The sequence below is a fragment of the Phalacrocorax aristotelis genome, chromosome 1 (genome assembly GCF_949628215.1).
Source record: "Phalacrocorax aristotelis chromosome 1, bGulAri2.1, whole genome shotgun sequence".
In the NCBI taxonomy this organism is placed as follows: Eukaryota; Metazoa; Chordata; class Aves; order Suliformes; family Phalacrocoracidae; genus Phalacrocorax; species Phalacrocorax aristotelis.
This window is the reverse complement of record NC_134276.1, coordinates 151071832-151090328: the sequence shown is the minus strand read 5'-3', so window position 1 is coordinate 151090328 and position 18497 is coordinate 151071832. Positions and strand designations below refer to the sequence as shown.

Here is an 18497-nt window from a genome sequence, read left to right as displayed (position 1 = left end):
TGTCCTTTGCCTGCTTTCAAAATATCCCATTCATCCTTACCAGAGACAACATTACAAGGGCTACCTTGTAATGAGCTGCTTCATCGTCATCATCTTCTCTGTGTGTGTGTGTGTGTGTGTGTGTGTGTGTGTGTGTATATATATATATATACATATATAACTTTGCCTTCTTGAAAACATGCCCTTTTTTGGTGGTTGTTTCCCTGATGGGAAGATTCTGGGTTTGACAGTTTCTCCTCACAGTCTGTTGTTCTGGGTCACTAGAATGTGTTGTAACAGAGCAGAGGGGGAAATTTCTAGTTTGGGGAGAAACTTTCTCTGTAGCATTTCAGAGAAACACTCCTTTGGGAGACCCACAGAGCTGCAAGTGGACTTCTGTTCATACGTTTGTTAAGCATGATGCTAACTGAAGTGTCCAGCCAACAGAAGAGTGTTTAACTCTCCACAGTCTTTGGGCTCTCTGCTAATCCATTCAATAGGCAGGTACTGCATGCAGTCACCTGTAGTGTGATGACAGAGATGGACAGTCATTTAAAGAAAACAGGAATGATGTGAATGGGTATTATTTGAAACGTTCAGTCTGTGTTTATGTTCACCTCCTGCATGTCTTACCTACTTTTATGGAGCCCTTGTCTTATTTTTATAGTATCTCTTTGAAATAGGATATCCGTGTGGTTGAGGAGAAGGTGGTAGCTGGGAGGAATGTGGAGGTCCTTCATAAAACAAGTGGTGGAAATGGAGGGATTGGGCACGTACTTAGGAGATTCTGTTAGGGTTAACAGTCTCTTCCTTGAATTCTTTAGACAGTGCTTCAGTGCAAAAGATTGCTAATAGTGATTAGTCATCTCTTAAACTTTACATGCAGAGCCGTGTTGGCAAGGAGCATAAGGCAGTTCCCGCTAGTAAAAGCCGTAGCTATTAAATAAAACTTTTAGTATTGATACAGTTTTCCTGGCAAGGAGTGGCAGGATGTCTTAGCGTTTACCTCTTCCCTGACAAGACAGAATGAGGTAGAGGAATTTTGAACTCATTGTCTCTTTATACTCATCAGACACCAGCTTGGGGTTCAGCTTTGAGAATTAGCATGTTTCCTCTCTTAAACTGCCTATAGGCAGTTTTCTTGGATCATTCTCTGTAAATAGATGGAAACATATGATCTGGCTGTCTCTGTTCTTGCTGACCACATTGTGTAGTTACTAGACTTATTGTAAGTAAAAGAGGTGTTACTGAAATCTCCCATGCAGGAGTGGTTAGGGACTAAGGCTTTGGAGATTTCTTCAGCGAAGCTTCTACACCAGCCACAATTGGGAAGTCCAGTATGAGGCTACAGTTTCTTGTTGATTTTCCGGTATAATCAAGCTCCTTGAAAAAAGATGTAAGTTTATTGGTAATGCTGTTTTCATCCTTTCCAGACCTACATAGGAACTGCTTTCAGTACTTCCCATAAAAGAATCCTGTTCTTTAAGGATTTTTATCTGTGGTTTCTAGAGTTGATTTTGATACTGAAATCAAGAAATGGCATCTAAACCTTTGGCTTTTTCTATACTTTCTGTTCCTTTGAGATATAGCCAGTCTCGCCACTGAGCAGTACTACTTAAACATGGACAATGTGTTTATATTAGAAGTGCTTCGAAAACAGATGATGAGGCTGAAGCATATGTATGTAGGACTTTGTTTCTTAAGGTTTGGTTGGTAAGCAGGAACTGAAAGGATACTGCAGTACCTTTTCTCATGTAAGACAACTGCTTCCAAACTTTCACATTTTTGTCAAAAACATCTTTTAAATGTTTTAATTTTTTAAACTTTTTTTAACTAAATCATTCTTTGCCCATGTATTTTTTTTCTACACTAATTTATAGAGAGTGGCTTTATTTTTAAGTTATTTCTAGTTTTATTATTTATATCTTGGCAAAGAAAAGCTCTCTTCATAAATTTTAGTGTTGGCTTCTAAACTCTGCTATGGAAGTGAATAAATGGATGCAGTGGATCAATGGAGTCATTGGTTCAGCTTTAGATTAATTACTCAGCTGTTATCTATTTGTTTTACATAATTAAATCAACCATCTGTTGGTTGTGAGGGAGTCAAGGTTCTTGTGTTACTTTTTCTTGAGAAATAAAGAGAATTTTTCTCTCAGACTAATTTTGGATAATTGTATTTTTTTCTCCTAAAATCACTTACCAAGAATAGTTACGTTTTCATCTAAGATACTGTAGCAGCGTAGTTGTTTATTTTTGGTGACTTAATGTTCATGATATATTCCTATCACTGAAAATGTCTTTAGAGCAGACAAACCAATAAAAAGTTGAAACTCATTGAAACTTTTCATTGAAAACCTTGAATGCTGTTGGTTAAGTGTTTGTCTTTTGAGCTATGGTCCCTAATACAGATTTTGCTATGGCAAAGGAGAGAAATATGAGAATCCATAAATGTCTTAGTCTTTCTGAAGATTTGAATCACATTTTCCATTTATTTTAGTAGTATGAGAACGTAGACAAAGCTTTTGTTTGGGCTGAATAAATACAGTTGCTTTTATGTAATAGAGGCAAGAGATGAGCATCATCTTTATTACCTGGCTGTGGATGTTGGATGTGTGAAACTGAAAGGGTAAGCAAGGCTGCTGAAGAAGTGGCGTGGACAGAAGCCTGCATCACGGGAAATCTTGGCCTGAGTGAAGTTGCTGGTGAGTTACTGCCAGTCCTAGCAGTTGAGAAGCACAGGAAGGTTATTGTATCATGCCACTGCCTGGTGTCAACAATGAGTCATAGATACTTCTGCTGCAAGGAGAATGATGCAAATAGATTTCAAGGGTTAAATTCTTCCTCAAAATAAATTATCGAAAGTTCCAGTAAGGCTATCGGCCTGTCTTCTGGGAAAATTAAGTTAAGTTGAGTGTCTAGGTGCCATTATGCCTAAGTGTTACTTCATTATTATATCAGTAATACACAGATTTGTTCCAAGGAAATTTTTTTTATTTTCAGAAGAGAGCTCGGAAAGAAGCCTCATATTAGCATCAGCCTTGACCTTTTGTATTTACTTTAAAATAGACACTAGAGATTGTAACAAAGTTGTACTACTCATGTCTATGTTACTGTAATACAACTTTTTCAGGGTACAATAAAGTATTCTGATGATCTGTATGACAATACTTCCCCTTTTTTGAGGGGAAAAACATCTCCAAAGAGTGGAGTTGTAGAGGCCAACTCAAGGCTTGTAGAAAAATAAAACATCTTGCTAGATTAAATGACATAGCCGAGAGAAGGGCAAATGAACTTTTAGATCGAAACCTCTGGGTTTTTTTATGGGAGGAAAAGGGACAGAAGCAGCAGCTTTAAAGCTGAGAACAAATTTAGAAATTTTACGCTTAGTAATGCTACTCAGTTTCAGTAGAAAAAATTCTGGCTGGTAGCTGTAGATAAGGAGGGGATATTATGGAGGGAGTTCATTACAGTAACAAACTCCTGTGAGATAGAATTGTCTGTGGGATAGTGAGGAGACAGCTGTGGGCATGACATGGGAAAAAAATAAAATATGCAGTAAACCAATACTGAATTCTAAAAAGACTAGATATATATAGTCTTTTTTATCTAGATAGATAAACATAGATTTATCTATTATAGACTAGATAAGATACTGTTTTTAAAGAACATAATCAAGTGATTATGTTCACTGTATTTGTTCTTTGCTTCTATATAGTTTAAAAGATTTAATACAAAAACAGCAAAGCCTAAAGGACTAGTGTGCTGAAAGCTGTTTTTTTTGTTTATCGGCTGGAAGAGTTATCCCCTCTCCATACAAATCTTGTGCTCAGACCTTTAGACCATGAGAACAGTAATGCTTTCATGAAAGCCTTCATTCATTATTTATTGCTCTCAATCCTTTTCTGCTTTAACAGTTTGATTCACTATTTATACTGTGGTTGTGTTTAAGAGTTGGTATTGTATTATTCTGGTTGTTACACCAGCACATACATCAAACTGACAGTTGCTGCCTGAAGGATTGATAATCTAGGTTCAAGGAAAGCAATGGTGAGAAAGTGATATGATCGTGATTTTTGACTAATAGAAATGTGACTGTGTCATTTGCTTAGCTGTTCTCTAGAACTTTTTAAAAAATTATTTTACTTTAATCTTTACTAAGGAAAGGTTACATTTGTAAGGTATTAGTCCCCTATTATATATTCCATTCCTCTGACAGTAGCTGTGGTTTGAGTTTATAAATCCCTCTTCACTAGTTCAGATAGTGATTTTTTAAAAAAAAAAAAAAGCTTTTTTTCACCCATTCTGCATAATATACCATATGAAGTAATTTAATAACTGGTTATTTTTTCAACAGCTGTCACTTAAATTAAAACAGTTAAATTGCCACTGATATTTTTTTTTTTGTAAATTGTTCATGGTAGGTTACTCAAGAGGAACTGTTCTGTCCTTTCCTTGAAAAAATTAATCAAATAACGGAGTTTTATTTTTAGAGTAGTATATCATGTTAACAGCTATCCTTTTACATTTATTGAATATTTTATATCAGGATTTTTAATGAGGTTTTTCTCAGAAAACAAAATCAGATTAAAAAAATGAGCAAATTTCTAACTCTGACCAAAAAAAAACCCCAAACCCAAACCCATTCTTGCAGTGGAATGCTAAACTTTAAAAGTGGCTTTTATTTTGTGATGTAGGGGTGGAAATTATTTAAAAAGAATGATATGACTAAGGTACGTAATGTATGAAATTAAAGTGCACACATAAAAGGTGTTCTTTTGTGAAAATCTGATAAATTGAAATAAATGCTAGAAAAAGATAAAATTGTAGAAATCTTTCATGAGCATAGCTAGAATCAGAGAGACAGTTTTGGGGGCATGATGGATTTCTGCTTTCCATTTCTTGGACTAGTGCGTAGTTCAGGAATTTGGGGCACTTAATTCCAGTCTTGAGTTTGTAAATTGTCTGCTGACAATCTCTGTAGCAAAAGTATCTCAAAGCAGTGGTACTAACAGACTGTTTTAATCATGAGTAAAACATATGCCAACGTTAGGTGAAATTTAAAAGGAATGCAAGTATTATGAAAGCCAGGATTATGGGGTCATTTCTTAGTAATATCTTCAGGGTTTCTCTGTTGATGAGGTATACAAGCCTACTGTCTGGTAGAGCTCATCTAGGCATCCATTTGGGTGAAAAAAGAGCTAAACTCTGCTTCATTTAACTTTTATTTAATTTTTGGTCTGTGTCCTGACTAATGAGTACTGTCTGCAAAAGCTGCAAGAAAGGGGTGTGGGGGCGGGCGGGCCATATAAAATTATTTCTCAGGAAAAGCACAGCAAGTTGTTCTGAAGTGTGCCTTAATTGCTGCATTTAAATATGTATCACCATTGGCCCTTCAGCCTTGCACTCAGATGGATTAGAAAGAGGGAGTCCCTTCCCTAATTGTTTCTAGGTGCCAGAACATACCCAACAGATGAGGAGTATCTGGGGCTTCAGAAGACACCTTGTTCTGTTTCCCTGAAATAAAATGCATAACAGTAGACAAATGAGCTTTCTAGATTTTTAATGCTGCAAGCCCTTTTCAATTTTTTTTTTAGTTCTGAATTAACAGACTCTTATAAAACATGTAGCTCTGAGATTAATATCTGTGTTCAGACACTTATGCTGTGCTTAAGCTCTTGCTAGAGTTGACAGATTGGCACCTTGAACTCACAACAGGGAATTCCATTCTCCTTTCTGTCTTGACAGTTGTTCATACAGATGTATCAACAGATTAAGATGCTTCTCTGAATAATTTTTTAAATGCAGAGCACTTGGTTACAAGGCGATTTGCATAAATGCACTTGAACCAGAACCAAAAGAATGTATTGTACAGCATTTCTATCCATTTTATCTCTATTTTTGCATATCTTGAACAGTTATGTATTCTCAGTCTGGTATATAAAGAAGCAAGAGAGTTCAGTCATTGCTCTGCAAGAAGCCTAACAGCATGACATACTGCTTGAATGACCATGTAGTAATGATTCATGAGTAAGTAGTTCCTGAGAAGATTTATTAAGAGACAGGATTCGTTCAGTGAGAGATTTACTCTAAATGATTTTTACCAACGCAGTCTATACCAACTGTCCATTTTGATCCATGGGCAATGCAAGACTATTCTATGTTAGATAGTTTTATATTTATTACTGTGAACCTGGATCTCCTTTATGTTCTTCTATCTATTGCCTTGATTCCTAGAGTGATGTGCAAGATTAGAAAGAACAGTTATTAAAGCTTTTCACTGACAAAAGTCGTTCTAGCTGTCAGTTGTGTTGCAGGATACCCATTTAGCTTGTCTGACTCACATTCTGATCAGATGCATTTCTGATGTATACTGTGAAGCCAACTTACTGCACCTGATGGCTTGAGTGTTGGGTGGCTGAGCACTGCTGCCAGAGGGAATTACCTCTTGCTTTGCAAATTCTCATACCTAGCAGAAAGATGTCTGCAGGGAAGAACCACTCTTATGAATGGAAAAATTTTTTCTGTTTAGGTATTTTCATCACATTCTAGGATCCAGTAAAGCTTTTCATAATGAAAATCCTTGAGTTTGTACTTCCACAGCAGCACGTGAGCGAAGCGTCTATCATGATCATGGTACATCTAGGAGAAATGTGAATGCCTTTTATTCAGGTGGGTTGTGCTGGACTTCCTCATTTCCTGTCACTTACCTCTTGAACTCCCTCAAGGGGGTGTTGTGTTGCCTCTTAAAGGTCAAAGAAAGCTCCTTTAGAACTTAGTGTAATGTGCTGTGTTCTGCTTTGCCGTCAAAGGTGCTGCTGTCATTTCAGCACAAGGGTAAGTGCCAGAACATTTTGATCAGAGGTTTTTTATATGTTCTTTCACAGGGACAGTGATTATTGCAGCCATATTCTAAATTTATCCTGAAATTCCAGTAACACATTTGATCTGTCTGTCTTCCCAAAACTCTACTCAGCATAAGAGACTTGACGTATCCAGAAAAAAAACACTTTCAAGTCTGTTTCTTTGAGTGTAGCCAATATTTGATGGCAGCGAGCTGAGAAGATAACATGTATCATGTCAAAAAGCCAGAAGTTTGAAAAGGCTTAGCTGAGCCTCACTGCTGGCTACTGCTGTGGTAAGTTTGTTAAAAAAAGATTTATATTTTCTTCCTGCTTGCATTTCAAAGAAAATGAGAAAAGTTGTGAAGATGGAAGGGATGCATATCTTCCATTTGGCAAGAACTTGATTTGCTTGTGAGAACTTCAAGCCCTAATCTTGCAAGATGGACTTCAAATGCTTGCTGCCATTGTGGCTGACTGCTGTGCATTGATAACTCTAAAAAAACCCCATGCTTCATACTTCAAGAAGGGACAATGAATGAGGGATTTTTGGGTGTTGTTTTTGTTTGGGTTCCCCCCGACCCTGTACATACCAGTGCACAAATTATAGTCCTCTACAGTGGCTGGTGATGTACCTGGGTACTGCGCTTGTTTCAGATATCATTTTGGGCCAATTGTGTATGAAAGTCTGCATTTTTCTTTATTGTGGCTTAAAACAAGAAAACCACTTGCAAATGCTTTTCCAGGACACTTGTTTTACTTTTCCTGAAGAACTGATGGTGTGGCAAATGTGGGAAGATGCAATGCCTACAATTATGTATGGGATAGAAAGCAGTTAGGAAGACGTATTGGAGAGACTATGAACAAGTAAAGCAAGGATGAAAGTATTACCTTGACATAGCCAAACTGATCCCATCTTCTTGTGAAACAGTGGGACGAGGTGTTGGGCATACAGATCCTCCGTACTCTGTAGTCATCTCACTAGGATGACTTTTGCCTTGCAAGGTTGCCATTGAATCAGCAGAAGGAAAATTATAAGCAGGCTGGCAAAGTCTCATTCTTCACATGGTCTGTGCAGCTGAGAGGCAGCAGCTAGTTATTGCTGTTGGTTATCTCCCTATCTTGGTTGAACATTGTGCAAAGACTCCATTGGCAAGAACCTTCCATGTGTCGCAGTACAGCCGTATGTTGTTCATGAGTTCCTGAATGTCACATGTTCTGTTATTTGACAGGATCAAGTCCTTCGTGCAGTCTTCTCACATTTACGGCCCTATCTGGTCATCTGATGCTTTTCTTGCTCAAGAAAATGTCTTGAAAATGCCAACAAACAAAACACCAGTAAATTTCAGTGTTTTCAGATTGCTGGTGAGTCACTGTCCAGGTTTTATAGTTCAGTCTGATGGGGCTAGCAAATATTTCATTTCTTCAGCAGACCAGCCAAGTATCGGGCTCTTGAGGTCTTATCTGGACAGCAGCTCAATTTCTGGAGGCACAAGTTTGGAAAGATCATTGACCGCTATGGTCATCAATCCATATTCTCTGAGCATCAGGTAGTTCATGAGATCTTCCACTGTTGCTCGCAAGTGAAGGATGCCACTATGCTGCATTCCAGATTGACAGGAAGAAGAAAGCATTGTATTGCTATGGGCAAGCAGAAGTTGAAAAGCTTACTGTTTTATATTAAAACTAACTCTTTGAAATAGTATCAATCTATGTATCACAGCCTACCTTGTAATTGTTTCTTCCGTCCTCAGAGTCACAAGCTTGAAGTATTCAAAAAGCTTTAAAGATCATGCCTCTTCCATAATTTATACCCTTGCATGAGAGGTATAGGTTTTTTGCATACAGATGCAATTATTCAAAATATTTCAGTCAAAATATTGTGGGACCCCTGCATGTGTGCACTGAGATTTATAGTGTAATCTCTCCAAACCAACTAGTATAGAAGAGGGCTTACATTTGTGGAGGGGTAGGGGGAAGGTGATGTGGATAAAGTAGTCAACAGCTTTCTTGTGCATTGATTTTTTTTGTATAGTGCTCTTTCATTATCAATCATCTGCTATTTTTCCTTTTTAGAACGTAGTGTTGATGTATGCTCATATCTTGGAAAATACTGAACACGAGATGAAAGGCTGTGTAGCAGAGCACCTTTTATCTTGGATTGATTCCTTGCATCAGCTAATGGAAAGATATATTTGCTGACCTCCCTAATAGAGGTGACTATTAAGAATATGTTTTTGCAGAAAAGCTCCTAATCTATTAACAAAATGAGTCATGTTTCATATAGACGCTAGTAATTGGAAAATATTAGACATTTATACATATGTAAATGTTAAAATTCTCCTTCCTTCAAGTACTGTAATAATTTTGAAATATTTTCATGGGGTGAGAGGTTCACAAAAGCCAAACATGGCACTTAAGCACTTACTCCGTGGATGCAACATTTAGAACTAATCTATACCATGGATGAAATCGAGTGTTTTGGATACACATGTAAAATTGCATAAGATTGAATTCTACAAGTTCTATAATGCTGGCCCGAATATAGATCAGTCTGATGTTTGTGTGTTGACTTTTTCTTTTTTACAGAAACCTCTTACATGAGGATTTATTTTATCAACACAGTTTGTGGCAAAAGAAGCTTACACTTGCCAGACAGGGGAGACAGAAACTATAAAGAATTATCTTACTGCAATGTGTGAAACTACGTATATGCAAGGACTCTTGTTTCATTAGCAACATAAAAGCAAATAATCAAAGCTCATATTTGTATATAAATAAAACATTATATTTAAGTAGTGTGATGCTAACCCAATTTGGACAGCCTAGGGGGAAATAACAGTTAAAATCAGTATGGAAATTGTTGATTCTGATGAGAAATTCCAAGTGTTTGCCCTAATCCCAAAATGCCTGTTCTCAAGAAAGATGAGGGACACTTAAAAGAATTCCATTTCTGCACTCCAGGATCATAGCATGCTGATGCTCAGGGTGTGAAATATAGATGCTAGGAAGATTTGCATGAGAAAAAGCTTTTGAAGCATGCTAAACTACTAACCTAGATGTATCTTTGGAAATTTAGACACATGGTAGCTGGGACTAACTGGTATGACTTCGGAAATAATTTCCTTAGTCTTCTATTGTTTACTAGACCATTTGTGATATCTGCCACAGAGCTCAAATTGGTTCGTCCCTTAGGAAGCCAGAAGAATGTTGGTATTGTATTCATAGCTCAAAGCCTGATAGATAAACCGATGTTTTCAGAAATTCACTAGGTTTGCCTACGCTTAGTCAGAATTTTAAGTTTTATCATACATGTAAGTGCACAAATTTCTTCAGAATAAGTTATATTTTTACTGTGCATCAGGTATTGTCAGGTATATCAGTATAGAAACTGCCCATATACATACTTTATTCCTTGGAAAATATATTGGCTTACTTTTTTTTTCTTTGTAAACTTCTGTAAACTTAAAAACTTTACAATTCAACTTTACAGTTAAAAACTTCAAAAACTTCTTTTCTTTGTAAATAAAACTTCTTTTGCTGCTCCTTGTGTACCATAGGTAAAACCTTTCATGTAGACATTTACCACTGGATAACCGGTGTACTGCATTTATTCTGTTTTACCTTGCAGCCTTTTTATGGACATACCTGTACACTTAGTACAAGGTGATTGCCTTGCAGTTTTGGTTCTTCTGTGGCTACAGGTTTATTAGGTTGTTTCTGATCTGCTTACTTTTGGAGTTTAAATTCATTCCTGCTGGGTGGCTTCTGGTTTGTTGGTTGGTTTTTTTTTTGGAGTTTGGGGTTTTTTGTAATTTTGTTTTTTTTAATACCGACAGGGGTGAAGGAATTAGGGTGCTGCATGCTGCCCCCTTAAACCAAATGAGTCATTTTGTGTGAGTCTAGTTCAGCTGACAAATGTATTACTGACAACTTAAGCTCTTTATCTATAGTGCTTTTTTACCATCTTGCCCTTCTGCTGTCTCAGAGATAATGCTATTTACGGTTGTCTTCAAAATACAAGTTTCTTCCTTTCAGTCTCGCAGACTAAATCCTATTAAAATCATAGCTGTATTTTGTATCTAAGCTAAACATTATAAAAAAACACTCATTCATTTCCATTTAAATAAGGGTTTTGAAGCCCCTGGTCCACCTTACAGGGAATATGTAGCATTTCTGGAATCAGCAAGTTCTGTTTCATCACAGCCCTGCTGGACACCTGACATTAGTCCTTTTTTCCATTTTTTTTGCGTGGGCTGCAGCTGAATGTCAGCAGGTAATCCCTCAGACAGCCAGGCCTTTGCTTCTTCGGTGCATTCAGCAGAATATATTTCCCAGAAATGCCGACAAAACATTAACTCTTTGAGAATGGGAGTGAATGATTTCCTATAGTGACCAAATCCTATTCTAGCATTTGGCATGCGATCTCTTTCGAGCTGAATGTGGTTCATCTTTTAAATGTTTGGAATTATCCATTGTAAGGAATGTGAAGAGGAATTGTCATAATGCAAAAGTTGTGATTGTGCATGCAGATTTGCCTGCAAAAAAAGCACCTTTCAGTTCTGTCATTTTCTGGTGACTTACATTTGAGGGTAGACCTTACTGGATAAATACTGAAATAAAATATATTGTAATTACTGTAATTAGAGTAAATATTGTAAATTATTGTAAATAGAGTAGTAGCATTGCAGTCATGATGATCTAAAGACAGAAGTGAGGAAGTGTTTGTAGGTACTACATCTACTTCAGACCTGGAAGGGCTTTTGTAGCTGAAAGCTTCTCTGTTTTTCCCAGCTGTAAAAATAGTTGGCTCAATAAAAGATTAGCTGTAAACTGGCATCTTTGGAAACCTAGTTTTTGGTCAATTAACAAATTACATGTGTCTCTTTTTTTATTTTTTTCTTTATCTCTGGGTTGGATCCTGAAAAACAAATACAGAAATATGTGGTAGGTTTTAAATAAATGCAGACCTGTCCTATGTCTTTCCAAGCACTGTTTTCTACATGAAAAACCACTTGATCACTGAGCAGTTTTGCAGAAAACTGCCAAATACATGTACATGATAAAGCTGTCATTCAGTACAGGATGTACTGGTATTGTGGGTTAACAGTAGTAGTAATCAGGAGATTTTTGTTCGCTAAGTTTCTCAATAATACTTTTGTAAGAAACTTTTATTGAATCTGTTGATTTCAGCAAAACTTTTGTTAGGAAAAAATTTCTTCCCTGTGGAGGGGAATTTCCTATTAAAAATGAGAGTGAGATTAGATCAACCCCTGAGCAGGACATAGACTTGGTCAGGGATGCTCACTGCTAAGGGGTCTCTTGGCTAATTCAGAGAAAGATCTTGGGATGAGATTCATCCTCCCTTTATGACACTGGGATGTGGGAGATGTGGGTTTAAATTCCATAGACAGTCAATATTCAGATATTTGTACAAAGCAGAATCTCAATCCTTCTGTAAGAATATCTTGTTAGAGATCCACCCAAGAATAGCTTATTGCCTACTGACTAGAGCATCATTTGGGATGTACGAAGGTTATGACAAAGAGCTTGAACCTTTAACTCCCAGGCTGAAGCTTTTCTAACACACCAAGTACTCTAGTTAGGACGTTTCTTTTTCTCCCTGTCCTTTCCATCACCCTAGACGAGAATTTTTTTAAGTCGTTGAGTTTGGCAGAAAGTAACAATGCTTCCCACCTCATTGTGACACATTTCTGTGACACAATGTCATATAATTGCACGTTGTGTTTTCTCTTGCTGCTGGGAAAGAGTAGGTTCTTCACTTAATTTTTGCCAGTTGTTGACAGGCATCTCCTGAACATACTGAATTTTTTCCTGGTATTTAAAAAATTAATTTCCCTGGTTACCCTATTTAGAATTTAAATCCAGGAGACTAAGGAGAACTTAACCGCAGAAGTGTTCTGTGCCTAGCTGCCTTGCCTCTGTTGCAGAACCCACAGTTCTAATTTAGGCAATTAGACTTCTTTAATAAAGTGTGGGATGAGTTATGTATCTGATTATGATAGTTACAAAGACAGAATCTGCAGTGGAAATAGCCTAAATCAGGCAACCAAAACCAGACGAATGTGCATTTGAATCTTAAACACCGTAGCTCGGTAGGTCAAGCTCTGTCTTGCAAAGATGAGTGTAGAAATCCTTTCTTTAAAAAGCATGTCACAATTTAATCCTTTCTTTCAAGATCATGCTAGTAGCAACGGCTGCCTCCTTTTGATCTGAAATGTAGGGTTAGAATACAGGTCTTGGCCATGGAGTATCAATTAAATTCCTTTTTCTGTCTGTGTTAAAATGTACATTCCCTCCTTCCTTTGGAATGGTAAGATAAATATTTAAGATAATTGGAAGTATTGCTATTCAGGTCTTTCTGTTCTGATGTGTTCTACCAGTTAGAATAAGGAGCTGTGCTCTCTTTAGGCCTACTTTCTGTGCTTTCTGTAAGGCCTACTGAATCTTCAAATATTTCATGCAAAATGGAAAAGCTTCAACAGGGAAAGATGAAAAGAGCTGCCTGCAGCAAGGTTCCCAAACTCACCGATGTAGCAATAGGTACGTTGCATTATCCTGCAACTGCAACAACAGGACTGCTTTGTGAACCAAATATAAGGAACTTCTGTATCATTGGTTCTATTCATACTGTAGGTTGGAAACTCATCTAAGCAATCTGCCAAGGTGTGGGAAATTGAATCCTTTTAGGTGGAGGCGAAGATTGAATCATGTTCTGCTACTTACAGATGTAAATTTTGTGCTGCTGCATGAAAGGCAAACTCTCCCTGCATAGAGCCCGCTTAGCAAACTTTAAGTTGCCCCACAGAAGTAATACAGGCAGAGGAACACCTTTTAGGATTTAGATTTGAAGTGAGCCTGAAGGGACTTGGCTCTGCCAAGAGAAAAGTACATTGGGCGTAACCAGCAAGAGACTTACTAGAGAACTGTGCTCACAAAAATATCTGTGATTTGCAGGTGTAGGTATAATTGTCAGTGAGGCTTAAAGACCAGTTTTCATTACTTGAAAAAGCAGGGAATCCTCAAGGTCTGAAATAAGAGCAATAAGCTTCAAGCAAAGTACAGGTTCAACATAATTGCTTTGACTTTAATTATATTACCTTTATTAAGCTATTTAAAGAAAGTGTGATCGGTACTTATTCAGCAGAGCATGATGTAACCAAACTCAGCATTATTTTAAGTATTTTTACTTGTTTATTTCTAGATAAGACAATTTCAACGGTATTTGTCAAGTTTGATTGAGGTCTCTAGTCAGGTCCTAGAAATAGAATTAAGCCTCAGTGGCTAGTATTGCATGAACTTGGAAAATATTTTGCCTTTCTGGGATAGTCACTGTTTTAAAAGTGAAGTCTAAGAAATGGATGAGAAGCTAATAAGACTTGCCTGCTCCTTCAGTGGGAAAAGAATGTTTTCTTTTGAAATGATATAGAAGAGCAGCTATGTTAGCTGAAAAGGTAGTTTATTTATGATGCCAACTAATAAAGGGTATTGTTCTGTTACTCTGAAAATCATAAAAAAAATTTTGAAAAGCAGAGAAAAGAACCAATTTTGCATACACCTTGCATGTTGGAAAGGAGTGGGTGTCAAAAGCACAGAATAATTTTCTGCCGCATATTTTCCATTTACCTTGCACATAATGAAGTTTGTTTTCAGTTGAGCAGTTCAGAGAACAGCAATAGTAATTCATAAGCTCAATGTTAACCCTTCCTCTCACTCTACCTTTTCATTTTTCCTGGGAAACTGAATTCAAGGAAGTTGCTTACCATTTATGTCAGGTTTTGCAAACTGTCTTGTCCTTGTTTAACAGACTGATGGATACCAAGAAATACTGTTTGTCACTGGTATTAAATTTTATTTCATATCATATTTCTGAATCATATAATAGATTTTGGTTCTTTGACCCAAAAGTTGCATGGGGCCTTTTCCAACTTCGAGGGAGATAATTTCTGTGGGTCTGAGACACAGTTTTTGACTTTGTAACCTGAAATGAGATTTCACAGCAGATCAAATGGTAAAAATACAGGAGTTTGGTTGTGGCGATTTAGTCCATTGATGTTTATAAATAACCCAAGTTTGATTCTGAGACAACACTGAGTAGAGGAAGTAATTTCATTTAGCAGATGATGTGGTCGTTCAGAAGCAGCTCTTTTCTCGCCTGGGAGAAAGGAAATGCTGAAGTGGCTGTATGTGGAGGGGCAGGTGGAAGCATGTGGGAATTTGTTAGCTGGAGGAGCAACACACAGCTGGGCTGTGGGTAAGTAGGGCTTCTCAAATACAAATAGAATTAACTCATGTGTGGAATTGTAAAGTTAGATCTACTGAGGCTATTGTTTAACGAAATGTAAGAGTATTCTCTCACTACTGCTGTTGTCCTACTGACTTTATTGGTGCTGTATAGATACAGATGAGGCAAACCTTTTCTTGAGTGCAGTACATTTTCTTTTACAGCTTGGTCAACATATATTAAATGAACAGATGTAGCTGTTTTGCCTATCTGCACACTGACACATTTGTGGTAGTGCCTCGGTTTGAAGGCTTGGAGGTTGACTGACGTTCTCGCTTTGACAGTGGTTTGGAGAAATGACAATAAATGAAAATTGAAATATTTAATTAAAAAGAAAGATAAAGTGATTTCTAAAAACATTTTTGAAATCCGTATTGACTCCCTTGAGATACTTCTTTTCTTTTCATACACTGCTAAATGTTGACTTGAAAATAAATCTGAGCATCCACCGACACATAAACACAATGTACCTTTTAGAAGAGTAATTAATTATCCCCTCACCTAATATTCATGTATTATGTTATCACGCAGATTCTATAACCTAAAGTGTAGCTTTAGTTTAACAGAATTAGTAACTGCTAAGTATTGTGTTATTGAAATAGAAGAAAAGGCAATTACAGCATCTTAAATCAATCATGAAGCTACTTATTTAAGCTGATTTCAGTTTATGCTGATACCATAAAGGATGGTTCCATTTCCTTCTCCACCAGCTCCTTGCCTGCATGTTCCCACCCCTGCATTGCACCAGGATCAGCATTGGTGTAGTGACACCATCAACTGGATCAGTCTGGAAAGACATTTTGTTTGGTTTTCATGGGGCTGATTTTCAACCGAGTGAATTTTTGAGGGGAAGTACTCAGACTGAAGTACTGACTTTTGTAAAGAAAATGGGATTGGACTGCCTTTATGTACCTTTCTACTAACTTTAAGGTTTCTAAAACAGGTTAAAGGGTAGGTAACTGTGCTGCAAATACTGTCTTCTGTCTATTGTCTTTTCATAGAATCACAGGATGGTTGAGGTTAGACACGACCTCTAGAGGTCAGCTGGTCCAACCCTGCTGCTCAAGCAGGGCCATCTAGAGCCGGTTGCCCAGGGCTATTTCCAGACAGCTTTTGAATATCTCCCAAGGAATTTTACATGAGAATTGTGATAAATATATTCTTGAAGTAACACTTAAACCCAAATCTTGTTACATCTCCTCTTTTCAGAAATATTTGAGTGAAATGAAGTATTTGGATTTATATCAGACATATTAATTTGGCACCATCTTTATGATAGACCTTAAGAGTGTGTCGTCCGTGTCAAGCTTGATAATAGATTGTAACTAACTAACTAGTACTTTAGTCCTAGTGAATACTGGAAGTAGCTGTATTGCAGACACTGATTTTTGTAATATAAAGGTAGACCCCAGAGATCGGTCCGTCTGACTTGTTCAGCATCAGACTAAACTGTAAGCATGTCTGCTACCCTTAAGGGAGTAGAGATGTATCATTTGGTGTGTATCTCGTCCCTGGTAATCAGATCTTTGTTCAGTGTGTTAGTACTTCTCTGTTATTGTCTTAATACTTACATCTTGCAGAGGAGAAAGCATATGTTTATCTAAATATGAAGTGAGGACTTTTTTCTAGGCAAACTGTGCTTCTGCCATATTATCCCACTATATTAACCCACTGTATTCAGAGTCACTGAGACAAGATTTATTGACTTGCACAACCACAAATTACTGCTGATCATTTGATTGACTTCACATTCCTCTTTGTAAGGTGGTAATTTCTGTTCTGTACTAAAATCCTCATGCCTAAAATTGTATGACGTGACCCTCCTCCCCAGTCAGCATATATCCAGTTTTCTGTAGTTGTGGTTCTCCCTGACATGCTGAAGTTTCTTCTATAAGACAACTGGGAAACCTGTGCTACATGTAGTGTTAGTACTGAAGACATTGGGAGCTTTCATGGCTGATTATGTTTTATTAGATGGTATGTAAATTCTAATAGTCATGTGTCCCTCTGCTTTGGTAAGATAGTAATTCTAGTCAAGGATTTCTTATGCAGAATTCTTCTACAGAGTAGGCAAACATTTGGGAAAAAATGCCTACTGACATTTTCCTATTTGAAATAGTGACTCACTCACGTTGATGGACGTGAGAGAGTCACCTGAATAAGAGGTTTCTAGTGTTAAGCAACCTCTATCAGGCATAGGAGGGACTTGAAATTTCTGTAGTATAACCCAGTTCCACCTCAATTCTGCTTTCAAAAAACAATGTTGGTCTCTTGGTGTTGCGGTTTCATCTTGGTTGATAGTTCAGTAGGACTGGCATGGCTCATACTGTTCTCTTTACTTCTTCAGTGAAGGGAATCCTCTGATTTTATTTATTTATTCTTTTAGCATATGCAGATGACTATTCAGGCTCTCCAAGATGAGCTTCGGATCCAGCGGGACCTGAACCAGCTGTTCCAGCAGGACAGCAGCACTAGAACCAGTGAGCCCTTTGTGGCAGAGCTGACAGAGGAAAACTTCCAACGACTTCATGCGGAGCACGAACGCCAGGCCAAGGAACTCTTCCTGCTACGTAAAACCTTAGAAGAAATGGAACTGCGTATTGAGACACAGAAACAGACATTAAATGCACGTGATGAGTCCATCAAAAAGCTGCTGGAGATGCTGCAGAGTAAAGGTCTGTCAGCAAAAGCCACTGAGGAAGATCATGAGCGAACAAGACGATTGGCTGAGGCAGAGATGCACGTGCACCACTTGGAGAGCCTTCTTGAACAGAAGGAGAAAGAAAACAACATGCTGAGAGAGGTAAGTGACCCAGCTCTGGGTTTGTCTCCAATCTTAAGCTCTTCTCTGTCTCCTCTCCATTTCACAGCTGTAAGGGGAAGAATCTTCCATCTTTTCTGTAAGCTGTATTTTACATTATAGACTTGACAGAATTTGTCCCTGTTTTAAAACTTCTTTATGGCTTCCTTGCATGTGCTTTCTGGGGTTTTGTGCTTTAGGCCCCACTTCCTCCGTTGTCTCCATATGAAGCCCTGGAGGTGAATTGTCACACAGACGATTCATTCTTCCGTTCTGTTTTAGTTTGAGAGAAAGTAGCTACCTGTATTTAGGAGTGAGCTGAGAATTCTTTGCCGGAGTAATGGATGATTGCTCTACGGTTTCCATGGAAACAGTCGTCTTGCTGTGAAGGGTATTTGATAAAACTATTAGCTACCCTGGATGCACAGCCAAAAAAAAAGATTACTTAAAGGGACACTGCTGCACACGTAGTAACCCCTTCCCCCATCCCTCTGAAAACAGAAAAGAAAAACCATTGTTATATCTGTATTGAGCCTTGGAGTAGGACAATGGCAGGCATTCTTCGCTATTAATC

At 37.7% G+C, this 18497-nt stretch overlaps 1 protein-coding gene across 7 annotated transcripts in view; it reads left to right on the top strand.

Annotated features, from left to right (window-relative positions):
- The window catches only part of ERC1 (ELKS/RAB6-interacting/CAST family member 1), a 303504-nt gene that overhangs the window by 46208 nt on the left and 238799 nt on the right, over positions 1-18497 (top strand). For all 7 annotated transcript variants that reach the window (XM_075115935.1, XM_075115897.1, XM_075115945.1 and 4 more), the window contains exon 3: positions 17510-17926. In XM_075115935.1, coding sequence (XP_074972036.1) covers positions 17510-17926 — 417 coding nt within the window. The remainder of the gene's footprint in view (positions 1-17509; positions 17927-18497) is intronic.